Source organism: Lepidochelys kempii, chromosome 10, assembly GCF_965140285.1.
Source record: "Lepidochelys kempii isolate rLepKem1 chromosome 10, rLepKem1.hap1, whole genome shotgun sequence".
Lineage (NCBI taxonomy): Eukaryota > Metazoa > Chordata > Testudines > Cheloniidae > Lepidochelys > Lepidochelys kempii.
In genome coordinates, this window is record NC_136389.1 from 43,908,310 (window position 1) to 43,927,607 (window position 19,298).

Consider the following 19,298-nt stretch of genomic DNA (forward strand, 5'->3'; position numbering starts at 1 on the left):
CAGAACATGCAGTTCCCTACTGCTGCAGCCACAGGCCTGGAAAGGCTGAAAATGTGGGGTTCTCCGGGCCTAGCCCATCGCCTTAAATCAATTCATCCTACTCCCCAGCTCCCTCCTCCTGGGTACATGTGCCCCACCTGCCCGTGGGCCCAGCCAAAGACTCTCCTTTCTAGCACTAGTCCCTATTCTCGTGTGACCCCTTGAACTGTGCTAGGTGGACAGGACTTGCTAAACCTTGAAAAGGCTTGGAGGCCTGCATGCCCAAGCACTGCTCCGTGCTGCATAAAGTCCCTTTGGTTTCGATCCCACTCGGGGCAGATTTCGCCAAGCTGCGTGACAGCTCGGTTTCCCTGGATAGCAGCTACTAGACTTGCATGGAATGAGAGAGCTTTGGCACTGCTGTCTGCGTCTGTGCACTGCTCTGAGTTACCCTCTCCTGGGAGGCTGAAGGCTTCCCGTAAAGCTCCGGATGGGTGTCGGGGGAGGGAGTTTGTGCTGCGAGCCAGAGGAGGCAATAATCTTAGGGTCAGTCTTCAGAGCAGGGACAGCTTGGCTGATCGGCACTCAGGTTAACCTAGCCCAGCCTCTGCAGAGCCTTGCCCAAGTGACTGTGTCCTCGCCGTGCTGTGCTTGCCTGTGGACTTCTGGGGGCATAGCCCATGGTTCTTTGTGCTGCAGCGAACTGAACGGCTCTGTGGTTCTTTCCCAATGAATTGTGGGAGAACTTACCCAGAAGGATGGACATGTGCAGGAGGGGGGATTTTTGGAGGCATTGGAGGACTGTCAGCACTTGGGTAGTTTAGCCTGCATCCTCACAGCAAAGTGGGTGGGTTACCAGCCCAAGTTAAAGCAGCACCTGCTCTCTAACCCACCACCAGCCAGGCCAGATAGCCCAGGGTGAAAGTGGGTGTGGTGTTCTGTGCCATCTAGTGGCACCGAGACCACTTAGAGAGAGAGAGAGCTAAGGCTGTAGAGCAGACTCATTTTAACAACCAGTTGGCTTTTAGCTCATGGGGTAGAGGCTCATGCACTGAGCTCCAGAGGCCCCAGGTTCGATCCCACCTGCCAACGATCGGGGTCTGTCGGCATTACAAAAGCATCACTAACCTCAGGTGAGAGCGTTTCATGGGTGGACAGGAGGGTGGTTGGGTATAAGACCCTGGCTAACTCTGCGGGGTAAGACCTACCCTAAGACCCTACTGATCTCAGGCTCTTGTGACTGTGAGTAATCACTCTGAATCCGTTTTCTTCTGAACTCAGCTCCTGTGACTTTCCTTATTTAAAATCCCTAGGGGCTGGATTCTTTCAGCCAACTCTCTGGAAACTCTTTCCCTTCCCCGAGTTGGCAGGATGTAGTTATTTTGAGGCTGACCGTGGTATGGAGCCCGAGCTCAGCCATTTCCTTATGCGCTCGACCCACGCCAGTTACTTCCTTTCAGTTACAATGTGTGGGTGAATATAGTGCTGATTAAGGGCCCTGCAGATTGGAGGTGGCCGCATGTGCCCAGAGCGGCGTGTCACAGCCATGTTCCTCCAGCGACACGACACACCCCTGCTCTAGAGGGACCACGTGGAGGAGGGACCGAGAAATTCAGTCTTGTGGCAGTCCTAGCAGCCAATTAGTGCCAGTTGCAATGTGGGCAGCTGTTTGGTAGGAGGCATCCCAAAGTGCTGTTGACTGTATGTGGCGAAAGCTGTTTGCATTCATTACAGGCTTGAACTGTTTGTTTTCTGTAGACCTTTTATTCTGTTTCCATCCTTTGTTTGCTAGCAGAGCTATGTGATCTCAGCTGGCCGCCTTCTATAGAGCCTCCAGCAGAACTGCTCAGGCTATTGTATACCTTGTTAACTCAGAGTGCCTGCATGCCATCCAGCTGGCTAATGCCTTGTCATTTGCAGTTATACATTAAGGATCTGTGTGGGGTTACCCGTTGTCTCCATGTCAAAGAGAAGTGGCATGAAGGGGGGAGGGATAGCTCAGTGGTTTGAGCATTGGCCTGCTAAACCCAGGGTTGTGAGCTCAGTCCTTGAGGGATCCATTTAGGGATCGGGGCAAAAACTGGGGATTGGTCCTGCTTTGAGCGGGGGGGTTGGACTAGATGACCTCCTGAGGTCCCTTCCAACCCTGATATTCTATGATTCTATGACTCCCCGGGCAGTAAAAGTTTCCAGTCTGTGGCAGTGGCTCCTCTGAGGTTCTCTGGTTGTTTTCCTTTGCTGTGAGAGTAAGTATGACATTCCCCTGGTGTTATGTGGACAGGTGATCTGCTAAGTCACTCCAGTCCTTGACTCTGGGAGCCAGCCTTACCCAGCTCCACTGTGAGAACCCCCACTCCTGGGCTGTTCACGCACAGCCTCTAGCACACGGGTGAGCAAACTTTTTGGCCTGAGGGCCACATCAGGGTTGCAAAACTATATGGAGGGCCGGGTAGGGAAGGCTGTGCCTCCCCAAACAGCCTGGCCCCTGCTCCCTATCTGCCCCCTGCCACTTTCCACCCCCTGACTGCCCCCCCTCAGAATCCTTGACCCATCCAACCCCCCCCACTCCTTATCCCCTAACCGCCCTCTGGGACCCCACCCCCTATCCAATGCCCCCTTCTCCCTGTCCCCTGACTGCCCCAACCCCTATCCACACCCCTGACAGGCCCCCTGGGGCTCCCACGTTCTATCCAACCCCCCCGTTACCCATCCCCTGACCGCCCCCTGTCTCCTGACTGTCGCCCTGGGACACCCCTGCTCCCAACCCCCTTACCATGCTGGAGCTAGTTATGCTGCTGCACGGCACGCTCAGGCTGCAGGGGAGGGGGGATAGTGGGGGAGGGGTCAGGGGCGAGCCTCCCCGGATGGAGCTCAAGGGCTGGGCAGGACGGTCCTGTGGGCTGTAGTTTGCCCACATCTGCTCTAGCATGTAAGCTGCTCACAGAACATGAGTGAGAACTTTTGGCCAGCTGCTGCTTTGACTGTGTAACCGAATGACACTAGCTAACATCTCTGGTCCCAGACACAACCCTAGGAACCTCCATCTTGCAGTGTCCACTTATGCCTGCTGGACAACCTTGTGGGAAGGGATAGCTCAGTGGTTTGAGCATTGGCCTGCTAAACCCAGGGTTGTGAGTTCAATCCTTGAGGGGGCCGTTTAGGGATCTGGGCCAAAAATTGGGGATTGGTCTTGCTTTGAGGAGGGGGTTGGACTAGATGACCTCCTGAGGTCCCTTCCAACCTTGATATTCTATGATTCTATGAGTTTGTCAGTTTAACAAATTGATATGTACCAGGCTTGTCACCCCAAGGGCAGTCTCTGACAGGCTTCAAACCAAATGCACATCTTCAGGTAGAATAAACAAACACGTTTATTAACTACAAAAGATAGATTTTAAGTGATTATAAGTCAAAGCACAAGAAGTCAGATTTGGTCAAATGAAATAAAAGCAAAATGCATTCTAAACTGATCTTAACACTTTCAATGCCCTTACAGACTTAGTTGTTTTTCACCACAGGCTGGCTGGTTGCCCTTCAGCCAGGCTCTCCCCTTTGATCAGAGCTTCAGTCGCTTGGTGGTGGTGTCTGTAGATGGAGGTGGAGGAGAGGAGAGGAAGAGCATGGCAAATGTCTCTCCCTTTTATCATGTTCTTTCTTCCCTCTTGGCTTTGCCCCCCCCTTCAGGGTCAGGTGAGCATTACCTCATCGCAGTCCCAAAATGACCAAGAGAAGGGGGGTGACTTACTTGAGAGTCCAACAGATCCTTTGTTGCTGCCTAGGCCAGCGTCCTTTGTTCCTGTGGGGCTGGGCTGGGTTTGTCCCATACATGCCCTGATGAGGTGTGAACTGCCCCTCTGTTCCTGGAGAGTTTTGCCTGGGCTTGTTTAAGCCATGAGGACACATTTTCAGCCTCATAACTATATAAATTAAATTACAACCTATAACTGGGGTGGGCAAACTTTTTGGCCCAAGGGCCACATCGGGGTTGTGAAACTGTATGGAGGGCCCGGTAGGGAAGGCTGTGCCTCCCCAAACAGCCTAGCCCCTTCCCCCTATCCGCCCCCTCCCACCCCACCCACAGGACTGTCCTGCCCAGCCCTTGAGCTCCATCCGGGGAGGCTCGCCCCTGGCCCCTCCCCCACTATCCCCCCTCCCCTGCAGCCTGAGCGTGCCGTGCAGCAGCATAACTAGCTCCAGCATGGTAAGGGGGTTGGGAGCAGGGGTGTCCCAGGGCGACAGTCAGGAGACAGGGGGCGGTCAGGGGATGGGTAACGGGGGGTTGGATAGAACGTGGGAGCCCCAGGGGGCCTGTCAGGGGTGTGGATAGGGGTTGGGGCAGTCAGGGGACAGGGAGAAGGGGGCATTGGATAGGGGGTGGGGTCCCAGAGGGCGGTTAGGGGACAAGGAGTGGGGGGGGTTGGATGGGTCAAGGATTCTGAGGGGGGGCAGTCAGGGGGTGGAAAGTGGCAGGGGGCAGATAGGGAGCAGGGGCCAGGCTGTTTGGGGAGGCACAGCCTTCCCTACCCGGCCCTCCATATAGTTTTGCAACCCTGATGTGGCCCTCAGGCCAAAAAGTTTGCTCACCCGTGTGCTAGAGGCTGTGCGTGAACAGCCCAGGAGTGGGGGTTCTCACAGTGGAGCTGGGTAAGGCTGGCTCCCCGCCCCCTGACTGCCCCCCTCAGAATTCCCGACCCATCCAACCCCCCCTGCTCCTTGTCCCCTGACCGCCCCCTCCGGAACTCATCTGGCCTTTCCGGGCAGGGTCCTGCTGACATGTGACCTGAAGCGGGTGGGTTTTTTCCCACTTCTCGATGCAGTTAAAGCAACAAAACAAAAACAAACGAACAAAAAGGAGAAATTGAGCAATGTGGAATAAAAATCGGCCATTTTCGAAATGTTGAACTGTAAAGAGACTAATTCCTCATTATCCAGAAAGGGGAAAAATCCCTCTGTCATCTGTGTGTGATAGCTGGGTTGCCTGTCACATACATTCCCAGAAAAGATTAGGAACAGATGTTATTGAATGAACAAGCCACTCTTGTGCCCTAGTGTGAGAAGGTCTGCTGAGCGAGTTCAATGCTGCCCAGCTGGGTGACCAGTGGGTAGGTGGGGTCTCAGCACTGTCTGAGGCGCAGCCAGTCTCTCCAGAACAGGGCTATCCCTGCTCGGAGAGGAGACCTCACTCAGGACTCTTTGTGACAGTGCAGGAACTCAGGTAACTGCATCATGCAGACAATTGTAACCTTGCCCTGGCTCCCACTAACTCAGGGTTTGGAAGAGCGAGGTGGTGAATGAGAAGGTTATTTATCCTCTGAGACCAGCTTAGGGACCTAATGGCCTAATGACCTAATGACCTAATGGCCAGGGTCCACTTGACAAAAAACAAGGAAGAATCCAGGCTCTGCAGTGTATAATCCTGCAGCGTGTTCAGTGCTGTGTTGCATCAGAGGGGAAAGACTGGGAATCAGTCATGGTAATGGCCCCTAATAAGGGCTGCTGCCCCACCCAGAAGCTGATGTTTAATGCATCCATCTTCCCCCTCTCTCTCCTGCCCAGCACTCTCGCAGCAGACCAAGGTCTGGATCAGCTTCCAGTCCCAGGCTTTAATCTGCTGCCGTGTTCTCAGAGCTGTAAGCTGAATTGTTCAGAGCTTCCCTCGGCAACCTGCAAGCAGTGTTTCCTTTTGCTCACTGCTTACATGTTACTGAGTTTCCCAGTTCTCTGCTGCTAAGATCCTTAGCCCTTTGGGGTGAGTTCTCTTCTTTCCAAAGAAACCACTCCACTAGCTTTGTGTGTGTGTGTGTGTGTGGGGGGGGGCTTTAGAGCCACTCTAACCACCTCCTATCCAGCCTCTCTGACGCTCAGCTTTTCATCTTATCCCACTGTCAGCTGCTAAAATGATCTCCTCCCTCCTGCTGCTCTGGCCATGTCCCGTCCCCCTCCTGTAATCCCTTCGCTGGCTTTATCTGCAAACTCCTTGCCGTCCTTCCCGCAGGACTGCACTGCCTTGCCCCTGGTTTCTGCCTGCTTTACCAGTCCTCCCCACAGGGCTGTTCCCATTGGCTCATCTCTCTCATGCTTCTGCCTTTGCCTCCTGCTCCCTGGGAGCCTGGGTGACTGACGTCCCCTCCTTGTAGTCCTAGAGTTCAAGGGCACAAGGGACCACCTGATCTCCTGTATATCACAGGCACCAACACCAACCTGCACCCACACACCAAGCCAAGTAATCCGAATGAGACCACAGTATTCCAGCCTTCTGCAGACTACACAATGGAGTGCTTCTCTGCCACACCCCACCTTTCTTCTCCAGTGCTCGCTGCTTCTGCCCAGTCTGGTCTCCGATTCAGACTTAACGTGGATATTGGCCACTCACAAGCTTCATCCGCACCCTGCTGCGAATTGCCTTTTCCTTAGAACTCCTCCCCACGTGCCTGCCTCTCTCTGCCTCTTGACTGGAGAGTGCAAGCTCTGTGGGGCAGGGTGTAGGCAGTTGGGTTCAGTGGTTAGAGCTAGAGGCAGTCAGGCCTGAGGAATTAAGCCGGAATTGGTAGCCGCAGTCCAGAGCCCAGGGTTGGGCTAGAATCAGTAGCCAGGAACCGCAGGGCAGGGCAGGGTGCGGAAGTGGGGACCAGGAGCAAGGCAAGGGCCATCCTGGCACTCCCTCCAGGCTCACAAGGGGTCACAAGGTTATTGTGTGGGGTGGGGGGTCTGCGCTGTTGCTGCTGGCGGCACTGCCTCCGAGCCTGGCAGCTGGAGAACGGTGGCTGCTGGCCAGGAGCCCAGCTTTGAAGGCAGCACAGAAGGAAGGATGGCATGGTGTGGTATTGCCACCCTTCCTTCTGCCCTGCTGCCTGCAGAGCTGGGCCCTCAGTCAGCAGCTGCCCCTCTCCAGCTGCCCAGCTCTGGAGGCAGAGCAGAAGTAAGGGTGGCAATACCGCAACCTCCCCCTCAAATAACCTTGTGACTCCCCTGCAATCCCCTTTTCGGTCAGGACCAGACATGCCAACCCCGCGGAAAAAACACAGAAATTGGGCTTGTTTTTGGCTTAATTGGCTTGTGAGTTGCTTGTTGGCTAGTTTTTGGCTTGTTGTAGCTTGTTGCTGCTTTTATTTTGATCAGCTCCCGGCAAGGGGGGACAAGGGGGGCAAGCAGGAGCAAGGGGCAAGCAGGGGAGAGAGTCGGGTGCACAGCAGGCCCACCACAGTCCAACTGCACACTGGGGGGATCTAGTCCCATAGAGTGTTGAGGTTCTTAGGGATTGGCTTGTTTTGGCCTTGTTTTGAAATGGGATTAGCTTGAATTTTGGCTTATTGTGAAAGTCCGGGTGCTTATTTACTGCATGAAAGTTGACAACTGTGGTCAGGACCCCCAATTTGAGAAACGCTTGTGTCCCCTGTGAAATTTGTGTAGTGTAGGGGAAAAGCACACACATAACCAGATTTCACAGAGGGAGACCAGATTTTACAGTCCGTGACGTGTTTTTCCTGGCCATGAATTTGGTAGGGCCCTAATTATTGGCTGGCTTAGCTGCTGCGATGCCAACCACATCAGTGAAAATGAGGGCAAGTTTAGTCTGCCGTCAAGTCAGCCAGTCATCGTTAAACTCTGTGGGGACCTAATGATCACAACCGTGGGCAGTGGTGAACCCCTGTTTTGTGGAGGCTAGCCTGCCGGCCCCGCCCCTTTCCCCAAGGGCCCCCGCCCCACATGCCAGAGCCCTGAAATCCTACCTCCCTAACAGGAGAAGCCCTGAGGGGCCCCCCCACAACCAGAGGAGCCCTGGCCCAGCCACATGGGTCCAAGCCACCGGCCCCCCCAACATACTACTACCAGGCCGCCGGGCTGATCTGCCAGCCCCCCCAAGTGCCAGGCCGGCCTCAGCACCACACCGAGCCACCAGCCCCCATACCCCTGACGACCCACACAGCTGAGCCACCGGCCCCCCCACCAGCACTGGCCTGAGCCACCAACCCCCCAAGTGCCAGGCCAGCCCCCCCCACCCAGCGCCGGCCCAAGCCGCCAGCCCCCACCCCAAGCCACTGGGCCCCCGGCCAAACCACTGGCTCTCCGCGTCCCTCCTCACTCCCCCCGCCCTGAGGAGGAGGAGGGACATGACAAGAGCAGTGGGGACCTCCGGAGGTGGGGGTGGAGTGGAGGAGGTGCAGGCAGTGGAGGCCTCGGTGAAGGGGTGGGGCTACTGCAGCCCAGGTGTCTTGTGGCGGGTGGGCAGCAGTGCCAAGTCTTCCCTGGCCTATTCTACCCACTGCCTATGATCACAACTGGATTTTGTGGTGCAGACACACACCTAAATTGCCTGACAGCGTCCTTCCTCAGCATTGCCCCGAACCGAACCGCTGTCTCCCCAGCTCCACTTTGTTAGTCCTCGTCCCAATCTCGGTGTCTTTAATTAGTCATTCACTTCCGTGCTGCTTCCTTCTGTTCCCCTGTTGTGTGTGTGGTCCCTTTTAGCCTCTGTCTGGTTGATTTCCTTGTCGCAGCTAGGAACCCAGACTCCACTGTAGTATCCAGCCGTACAAAGAGGAAGTGTCATTTCTGTGGCCTCAGGTGATAACCCTCTGCGGGCAGCCCTGGGATCGTGTTTGCTTTTGGTTTGGTAACTGCTTCATGCTGCGGCACTTCTGCCTGATAAGCCTGGTTGTAGCAGATAAGAAACTTGAATGGGAGGCAGCTGCTGCTTCCGGCAGAGGGTGGGTGGTGTTGGAAAGGGTGTCTGGGAAATGGTGTCTGTTTTACTTTATGTTCGGCCTGAGGCCGGAGTCATGGAACAGTAGGTGGGGCTGATATCGCTAGTGGTTTGGGTGATTTATAGGAGCTCACACCTGGATGACAAACTCATCCCCAAAGGAAACCTTGCATTCAAGCAGAAATGTGTGCATCACAGCCACTCCTTATTGCATCAGAGTGTCCCTCAGTTCTCTGGTCAAACAGACGTGCTTCCTCCACCTCTGTCGTGTCAATAAAATGCAAAAAACCTTAAAAATAGGCAGTGGGAGGAGGGGTAAATCTCAGCCTTTCCTCTGCTACCAAGTGAATTGACCGCTTGGATAGCAGTTGGGCTGACTGGAAAGAGCTGTAAAAGTGACCCAGCTATCTGTGAAACAGGCTAGATCCTCAGCTGGCGTGAGCCAGCGTAGCTTCAGTGACTCCTGTTGAACAATGCTTGCTTATTGACACCTGGGGAGCTGGCCCATAGCATTTCTCTCAAATGTCATTTCCCTCCAATAAGAGCCAAATGTTAAGTCTCCACTGAGCTCCAAAGCAAGGTGCCTGGTGCGGTCTCTGTCGCCCTGAGCTGTTGTTTCATATTGTAGTTTTAAAGACCATCTCTACATAAGCTTTTCTACAAGTTCAAACACTCTCCTAACAGCCAGCTCGCTTCCTCCAGCCCTTTTCCCTCTCCTGCTATTTGTTTTAGCAAGCCAGCAGGAAGAAAAGGAGTACTTGTGGCACCTTAGAGACTAACAAATTTATTTGAGCATAAGCTTTCGTGAGCTACAGCTCAGGGTAAGAGATTTCACAGGCCTGCTGAAAATGTATAGAAAGTCCATGGCTTGGGTCTGTCAGCAGCCTTAATTCTTCTGCCTATAATTCCATCAGCAGCTGCATGCAGCAGAGCAAAATACTTCGGCTGCCAATGGAAGTGGTTCGAAATGCTGAGGATTTCAAAGCCATGGAATTAGAGGCCTGTCTGCCATAGCTAATGCCGCTGCCCCCCCAACCCCCCTCGCTGGTGAACTAACAGACTTCCTGTTTTATTGTATGTCTGCAGCACAAAGCCGGTGCATGAAAAAGCAGCTTCCCTGAAGAGCTCTGAGCTCATGCACAGCCAGGAGAAACTGGAGGCGCCTCATAAGGAGAAGAGCTTGGATGCCCTGGATGGCAGGTGAGCTCTGAAATGGTTTGGATTTGTAGGGTCTGATGACAGATTAAAGTCTGAAACCATGTTGGTTGTGATCAGCTAATTAGTTCTCTGACACGCACAGGGTGGGGTTTTATTTTAAGTACTGGTTGTGAACAGCTTCCCCTGAGATGTGCTGGCCCTCTCAGTGCAGCATACCTCCCAGGGTGTGACCACATAACCTCTTCTGATCTCTTCCTCTCCCAGGGATGCAGCCACGTTCCTGCATGTTACAGCAGCAGCAGGGTCAGTGAAGGAGCTTTCTCCTGACATTCATAACTGGAGTAGGGCCTTCTAAATACACTTTTTGCATGACTCCAGTGTGCTCTGTGGGAGATCAGTGAAGGGCTGAGAAATCCTATTAAACTAGGCCGGGCCTGGCGTTTCCTGCCAAACATTTGCCCTTCTCCTTGTGTGCCAAGTTCTATCAACAACCGTAGCTGGCCCTGGCATGTGAAATGAAACCCAGCAGGTAGGAAGCTCTTGCCAGCCTTTCACAGGAGAATCCCACATTAGCAGTTAAGGGTTGGATGCTAAACATACCAAGTAATTCGCTTGACCTGTTGCTGGGTCCCTTGCTGTGATCTAGAGTAGGGTCCCAAGGCCACTCGTAGTTTTCAGTCCCCGAAGTGGGGTGAATATAAAGATTTGTATCCCATCGCACAGAGGGTCCATCTACTCCAGTGTCCTGTCTGGCGGTGGCCAGTGCTGGATGGTTCATACCTGCTACCTGGCATAACACCTTAAATTGTCCACTACTTAACCATGAGAGGAAGATTCCTACCTGACTCCAGCTAGCGTTCAGCTTATATCCTGAAATGCAAGAATTTACACCCATTATATCTTTTACCCTGGCTAGCGTCACTGCAGATGACTCATATATATGTCCAATTCTATTCCCCTGAGCTACTTGTTTGTCTCCTGCAGCAGCTAGTTTCACAGGTTAATTATACTGTGTGCACAAGGGACCAGGGGCCTGGGGCGGGGGGGGGGGGGGTAGGAAGCTCCTATCGCACGGGTATTTCCTCACTTTTAATTTCAAGGGCTCTCTTATTAACTGCCCCAGGCTGAGTTCTCAGCACCATTCATTATGTTGTATACCTCTGTTGTATCTGCTCTGGGGAGAGGAGTGGGGGTGTCCAATGGATGGCTTTTCACTTAACTAGGATCTCTCTCTCTCTCTCTCTCTCTCTTGCAGTTTGCATCTGAATGAAGCTCTGAAGGATGAAGAAATAAAGAAATGTCTCAGAGAAGCGGTGAGTCGGGGGCGAAACACTGCCCGTGGTGCATTTGAACCATTACTTCAGCCTCCCAGGTGATGGCTGCCATGCGATGGGTGGCCATGTGAAGATAAGTGTTTACTGTCTTGTTGCCAGTCTGGGTCAGTGTTGGGCAAAGGCACCTTTGTGTGACTGACCAAGAGGCTCTGCAGTGCCTATAGCTGGGTGTTGACCGCTGAACAGGAACTCCTGCCCTGTGAGTGCCATACAGGGAGCAGGGTCTAGGGCCAATCCTGCTACGCATGGGGATGCTGTCTTTAGAGGTTTTGCTGCTCCCCTGAGGCCCAACCCTGCCATCTGCTGCACTTCCTGGATTCCATGGTCTCAGCCCCAGTTGGGACTCTCATCCTTCCACAACTTCTTTTGCTGCACCTGCCGCGTCCTTTCCCTTGGCATGAGCAGGATCAGGTGTATGTGCTCTTCTTCTCCCCCATGCCTGCTTGTATCTTCCGCCTTTACAAATCCAGGAGGCTATGTATTTACACTGCCAGTCCCTTTTCCTGCCACTACCAATTTCTGCACATGGGGAGAAGAGAGAATGAGGATTAGAGGCCTAAAAGTCATTCAAGTGGCTGCTCCGCTAGGGCATGCAGAATACTGTCTGACGATAAGACTGTGAGCTAGTCTGTGTGCACTGGCAGCCTTGTCTATCACAGAGCCCTCGTTGTGCCCATGATAGCCCAGTGCACCATAGCCCACTTCCGAGAGACCACAGCCATCTCTGGGCCTGGAGCTGGTGGACCTTCCTCTGCAGCCCCTGTCAGTAACGTGACCTCTCTCCAAGAGTGCGGGAGCTGCCTCCAGTCGGCTGGACACCCAGTTCAGTTTCATTGCAGCACAGTCTAACATTGGCAGTGTTACAGAGCACGAGAGCTGGAAAGTCAGAGACGCATTTCTGCCTGAATGAGAATATACTATGGAAAGCATCATCACTTGGCTGTCCATCTCTTAGCTATGGAATATGTGTCACACTGTAACACAGGGGTCTAACCCCTATCAAAACAGCAGTGTGACTGGCTCCTGAGGGGAAAAGCCTCTGGACAGAGGGTCTGTGTGTAGCCCCTGCCCTGTAATTAGCGGGTCTCCTGCTCGCATACAGCTGTCTGCCTTTCTCAGTGATGTCTGCTTTTTGACATGATGCTCACTTGTTAGCATGGAGTCACAGTATATTTAGTTTGTGATTTATAAGTTTACCCTGTATGGGGGGGGGTGTACGTGTACATACAGAGCCATTTGAGAAATTCTGTTGCCTGTGTAGGACGGGGAAACAAATCCCTACCAATGCCCTGAGCTACTCTGCTGTAGCTTAATGAGTCTAAAGACCTGCAGTAGCACTTCATCTCCATGCGCACAAATGGCCCTATACCTGAACCGTGGCTCAAGGTGGGGAATCCGCTCCATAAAGCATAGCTCCAGAACGTGAGTTATTTACATCCACAGCATTTGGACAGCACTTGGAACTCCTGTTGAGCAAGGTGGACGTTCGTAAGAGACCATGATGCTTTGATATCATTGAGGCATTGTATATATTGCCTCGGAGACCACAGGTGGTTCACCTTTGGCCTCTCCTCAGCCACATTTTAGCCACTCAAAGCAGGTTATTTCTGCATACTCAAGAAGAGGAAGCAATACACTCATATGTAGGGAAATCCCAGTGGGAGCAGGAAGTGTTTTAAGGCAGTGTGTCGGTCACAGCTCCTCCTTATGCCTTTTAATCTTCTTCCAGGCCCGGTCTGTGGTGGGTAAATGGCTGGGTGTATGTCTACACTGCAATAAAAAACCCACTGCACCAACTCTGAGCCCAGGTCAGCTGCTAAAAAGAGCAGTGTAAACGTTTGAGCGTGGGCTGGAGCCTGGGCTCTGAGACCCTCCCCCGCTTGAGGGGCTTTAGAGCCCAGACTCCAGCCCAAGGCTGAACGTCTCCACTGTGATTTTTAGCCCAATGGCTGGAGCCACACAAGCCACAGTCAGTTGACCCGAGCCAGCCATGCCGCTGGTCTTTTACTGCAACGTAGACACATTGTAAGTGTTAACTCCTCTCTCCCCAGTGCTCCATTTTAAGCCGGTATAGTATCCGTTGATTAAATAAAGTGGTGATAAAATTGCACTAAATCTGAGATAATTGTATTGGCTCAAAGGGCAATGAGACCTGGCGAGAGTCCATCTCAGACGGCTGCTTGGTAGGTTATATCCCGCCTCTGTGAACAGTCTAGTCTGTCCCATTAGAAAACATACATGATGGTGTGTCGCTGGCACAGTGTGTGGATAAACTTTGAGCCACGTCTTCCAAGGCAGAGTTGTTGGATCAAGCTAACCTAGGTTCCTGCTCTAGCTCACCCCACAGCACTGTGGGGTCAAACACCATGGGCCTCGTGGCTCCCCACCTATCCCTCATAACTTGCTGACCTCATTGCTGAACTTATCCTCCTCAATACTAAAGGGAATAGTTTAAAAAAGCTGCTCATTAGTCTGAACCCACAATGTATAGTGAATGTAACTGACACCAAGATGTTGCTTGATAGAGGAGAGATACCAGCTGATACAATGCTGTGATACGAATAGCTGAGTTAGCTAACAGGCTTGCATGTGGAGTTGTGAGAGAACAAGCAGGGGTGTTAAGTCACTGCAGGTAACGAAAGCATGTGAGGGTGATCTCTGCAGTTCGCCTCTCCTGTAGATTGGAGAGGAGAAGTAAAGGGATAAGAAGGAAGGTGGAGGGAAAGGTGTCAGCAGTTAATAGTACTGAGTCGTTCTTAAGAGTGTAATGTGGTAGGAGATTCGTGAAGCCAAGGTTCTATGGGATGTAAGCTTTCTCCAGCATCTCTAAAGGTAAAGGATTCTTTATATAAGCAGAGCTTTTGAACAGGAGTTGTAGCCAGAAATGGGTCAGGTCCCCTCCAGCGATGCATTGTGGCCTCTCTAGTCCAAAATAGAGATCCCCTAGTTAGCAGTTTGCCTCAGTCCCAGTCGAAGGAAGCTCATGGCAAGCGTACTGCAAGTCAGAATCTTCATGGCATGAGATGTTGCCAGACCACATGGCAGAAGGAACCTTGTGATAACTACATTTAGAGGCAGCCAGAGGCTGAGCTGGGAACTCTCCTGGCACACACGCTCAGCACTATATAGGCTCTATCTAATAGCAGACTTGGGCGTTGTGAAGAATGGTTAGCGTTCATTAGTGAGGCTGCTGAAATGCAGACAGTGCTGATGTAACTGTGCCTTAAAGTAGCATTGGAATGTTGTAGTATGTTAACTCCTTGATGGCGCTTTCCTCATCACCCTGGATATCTGGCAGTGTGGCCTGACAGTAGTGATCCTCTGGCTGAGAGCTGCCTTTTGTCTGCTGCAGGGCAGCTACCTTTCTTATGGAGAAGGCAGATGAATGTTGGGCCATACGTGTGCAGGTTAATGCTGCTGTCTTTCCATTGATGTGGGAACATGCCTTGTAACTGCTGGTGTTGGAATAGTGTTTGTTGACAGCTATTCCTTAGTGCTGCTAAATAATACATGACAAGTGAGGTCCTTGGAGTGCCACATTGCTCAGTAAATGTGTTACCAACGTTGGCTGACTGATTCCAAATGTGTTTGTTAATAAACTGCACATCTCAGCCTTGTGCCAACAGAGCAGGGAGCATGGCACGCACAGCCCTTAATCGCACCATTTTCTCTCCCCTTTTCGTTCAGTCTTATACTGAAGTGTCATTTTAGGACTTTTTTCCATATTGTTCAAGCTTCATAACCACCGGTGGTGTTTATTCTCTGAATTCTCTGGCCAAAAGCTTTTCTGGTTGAGGTGAGCCTGTATTGCCATTTTAACACAGTATGAATCAAATAATTGCTCTCCACTTTCTCATCTAGATCAGGTACAGCATGGTCTGTGATCTGGGCATCCTTATTTGTCAGAGGTAGTGCGCAGCTGAATGCTCACAAGACCACGTGAGGGACAGGTGATGCCTCCTTCCGGCAGGTTGTCTTACATGCCGCAGTGATTGACCTCTGGGACTGTATGTGAAAAGGAGCTTTCTTCAGGAAGATGGGAGTGTTTGTGTGTGTCGTGTCCACATTGGGTGCTCAATGGCACTTCAGGCTTGGCCATGAGTTACTGCTGTGGCTTTTCTTGTTCGCTTTTGTAAAGGCAGATGAATGCTGGACAGGGCAGGCAGAGGGAAGGAGTCCTGTGGTGGAAGGCATGTCCCAGGACATGACAAGGAAGAGAGAAGAGAAAGGAAGCCCCTCATCTGATGGAAGGAGGGGCCTCTCCTCCAGGCTAAGTTCAGCGCTGGTGTGGGCAGGTCTCAGGTGGTTGAAGTCGGCGGCATTGCACCAGCTGACTCTATGGGGACCCACCTGTCTGCCGGGGTGGAGCCTGCCTGAAGAGTGACCCTCCCTGGTGCCACTGCACTTTAATCCCTCTTTAGAAAGAGGAATTACGGGTGATTCCTCATTCTGAAATAAATCTGGTCTTGTTAAAAATTAACTCCTTTGGCCTCCCTCAGGACGTGTCCTGGTTTGAATGGGCTTTCCCACTCAAATGCCGCTCTGTGTTTGGCTGAGCGTGACGGCGTACCTGGGTTTGCTCAGCCCTTGGTAAGCACACAGGTTTTCTTGCTGCTTCTGCTTTCCAGTAACTATAGAACAGTCCCAACAACTATCTCAACAGCAGCTGAGAACGAGTGAATGGAATTCAGCAGTTTGCTGAGAGAGCTTTGCCTCTGTTCCCATGTGCATCTGCGCTCGGTTTTCTTTTTTATTGAAATTCTAGCTACTGTTTGACTTTTTCCCGGTTTTTTTGTTCTCTGGACCACTCAAGTCCATGGAAATACTGATTATATTAATAAAATCCAGTGTGTTACTTAAGGTAGAGGTGTTTTATGTAAACAATAAATTAGACTGAGTGTAAATGCGAGGCTGTCTGCTAGAGTAAGGCAATGTAATGAAAAAAGAAAAGGAGTACTTGTGGCACCTTAGAGACTAACCAGTTTATTTGAGCATGAGCTTTCGTGAGCTGAAGTGAGCTGTAGCTCACGAAAGCTTATGCTCAAATAAATTGGTTAGTCTCTAAGGTGCCACTAGTACTCCTTTTCTTTTTGCGAATACAGACTAACACGGCTGTTACTCTGAAACCTGTCAAAATGTAATGAAAGATACACCCGCACGGACCTGTACATCTGTGCTTGCGTCCTTACAGAAAAGTGCCAGAACTGCCTGGACGTGGCTCCCGGCTCTGGAAGGAGAGCTTGCGCTCATTGACCTGGCCGGGACAGGGAACCTAGCTGCCATCTCTCCCTCTAGAGTAGGCCCGGGAGCGGAAGAGATGGAGGAGGCAGCACAAGGAGCTGGTGCCTTTGCTCCTTCCACCTCTCTCATTTCTGGGCCCACTTCTCACGCGCGGTTGCTTTTCATTTTGTCCTCTCATCCCAAGTATTAACCCTGATATTTGCCCAGAAATCTAGGAACTTAATTTTTGGCACCAATTTTCACCATTTTTTCAAATGTTTGCAATAAACACAGATACATTCCTTGGAAATTTTAAACAAAATACAAACAGCAGAAGAAGGGCCTTGATTGCGGGAGGTTTTCATTACATGATCCTAGACCCCTGAGCAATGTGACCTCTGCAGACCTGATGCAGCTGGGCTGGCTTGTGGAGACAGAAATATTTATAAAAATAAGCTGAAGAGCATTCAGAGTATGCATCGGTGTCTAGAAGGGTTACAGGCAAGGGGCAGGGAAGGCATGCCGTTGGAACCTCCCACCCGTTGAGGTGGAACCATACAGGAAAATAATAAGATGACAGTAATAAGCAAGCAGTTTGCTTGGCATGGTAGCTCTCTGGGGCAGGGACTGTGGTTTTCCTGTTTCTGTGATGGACCTACCATGCCTTTTGTGGGGGAAAAAACAGACAGAATCTATCCTTAATTACAAGTAGTTCTACACTGGGGATGTGTAGCCAGGACTTGCTTAGTCTGACTTAGGGCCCTGGTGCTGCCTCAGTTTACCTTCCAATCACACTTTAAACCAGCCACCACATCAAAATACTGCTCCCCTTCTGGATGTGGTTAATTACTAAAGAATACCAGGCAGAACCCCCTTCCCCAGGCCCAGCAAGCCCTTCAGCAGCCATGTAGTCCTCCCTCTAGCTCAAAAGTCTTTCCAGTTGCTGATAGCCCCCTCTCCAGGTTCTCTGCCCTCTAGCTGGAGCTTCCTGCTCCTAACAGGTGTCTCTCACAGGCTGCCTGTCTGGAAGCTGTGGAGAGTTGTCGCCAGCCCTTGTCCCAGCAGCACCTCTCTGAGTGAACTCAGGCTGACCTCATATTCTCCAGCAGGCCTGATGTCTAGTCACATGCTCCTGTCCTGGTGTCATTTCCTTCACCTGGAGAGGTGAGCTAACCTTGGCACAGGCGATGCTGAGCCCCAGCTCTCTGAAAGGGCCAGCTTACCTTGTGTCTGGTGCCTGGGGTTAAGGTTGCTGTGGTCGTATGCCAAACCCAGGGCATGTAGAGCTCCTTGCAAGGGCTCCTTGTGAGTGGTTCCCAGGTCGGGTGGCTCTGGTTCAGACTCCTCTACCTGTCTCCGTGGTGGCAGGCTCTGTCAGAGGGCGTCTTCTCTGCTGGAATTCCAGCTGGTGCTACAGCCTGCCGCTTCGATCCAGGCATTCGTTGGCTGAGTGCAGATTAGCAAGGGCTGTTGGTGGAGGAGATGGCCCATGGCTGCCTGAGGGAGGGCAGGGTTCCCCCTGCGCCTTGACAAGCGAATATCATAGAATCATAGAATCATAGAATATCGGGGTTGGAAGGGACCCCAGAAGGTCATCTAGTCCAACCCCCTGCTCAAAGCAGGACCAATTCCCAGTTAAATCATCCCAGCCAGGGCTTTGTCAAGCCTGACCTTAAAAACCTCTAAGGAAGGAGATTCTACCACCTCCCTAGGTAACGCATTCCAGTGTTTCACCACCCTCTTAGTGAAAAAGTTTTTCCTAATATCCAATCTAAACCTCCCCCACTGCAACTTGAGACCATTACTCCTCGTTCTGTCATCTGCTACCATTGAGAACAGTCTAGAGCCATCCTCTTTGGAACCCCCTTTCAGGTAGTTGAAAGCAGCTATCAAATCCCCCCTCATTCTTCTCTTCTGCAGGCTAAACAATCCCAGCTCCCTCAGCCTCTCCTCATAACTCATGTGTTCCAGTCCCCTAATCATTTTTGTTGCCCTTCGCTGGACTCTCTCCAATTTATCCACATCCTTCTTGAAGTGTGGGGCCCAAAACTGGACACAGTACTCCAGATGAGGCCTCACCAATGTCGAGTAGAGGGGGACGATCACGTCCCTCGATCTGCTCGCTATGCCCCTACTTATACATCCCAAAATGCCATTGGCCTTCTTGGCAACAAGGGCACACTGCTGACTCATATCCAGCTTCTCGTCCACTGTCACCCCTAGGTCCTTTTCCGCAGAACTGCTGCCTAGCCATTCGGTCCCTAGTCTGTAGCTGTGCATTGGGTTCTTCCGTCCTAAGTGCAGGACCCTGCACTTATCCTTATTGAACCTCATCAGATTCCTTTTGGCCCAATCTTCCAATTGGTCTAGGTCCTTCTGTATCCTATCCCTCCCCTCCAGCGTATCTACCACTCCTCCCAGTTTAGTATCATCCGCAAATTTGCTGAGAGTGCAATCCACACCATCCTCCAGATCATTTATGAAGATATTGAATAAAACCAGCCCCAGGACCGACCCTTGGGGCACTCCACTTGATACCGGCTGCCAACTAGACATGGAGCCATTGATCACTACCCGTTGAGCCCGACAATCTAGCCAGCTTTCTACCCACCTTATAGTGCATTCATCCAGCCCATACTTCTTTAACTTGCTGACAAGAATACTATGGGAGACCGTGTCAAAAGCTTTGCTAAAGTCAAGAAACAATACATCCACTGCTTTCCCTTCATCCACAGAACCAGTAATCTCATCATAAAAGGCGATTAGATTAGTCAGGCATGACCTTCCCTTGGTGAATCCATGCTGGCTGTTCCTGATCACTTTCCTCTCATGCAAGTGCTTCAGGATTGATTCTTTGAGGACCTGCTCCATGATTTTTCCAGGGACTGAGGTGAGGCTGACTG

At 51.7% G+C, this 19,298-nt stretch overlaps 1 protein-coding gene across 1 annotated transcript in view; it reads left to right on the top strand.

The window, feature by feature from the left end:
* Nucleotides 1-19,298, top strand: part of GRAMD2A (GRAM domain containing 2A) — an 81,735-nt gene that overhangs the window by 29,224 nt on the left and 33,213 nt on the right. The window contains exons 2-3 of the mRNA XM_073363163.2: nucleotides 9,770-9,883; nucleotides 11,097-11,154. Of these exons, the coding sequence (XP_073219264.1) occupies nucleotides 9,819-9,883; nucleotides 11,097-11,154 (123 nt within the window). The 5' untranslated portion in view covers nucleotides 9,770-9,818. The remainder of the gene's footprint in view (nucleotides 1-9,769; nucleotides 9,884-11,096; nucleotides 11,155-19,298) is intronic.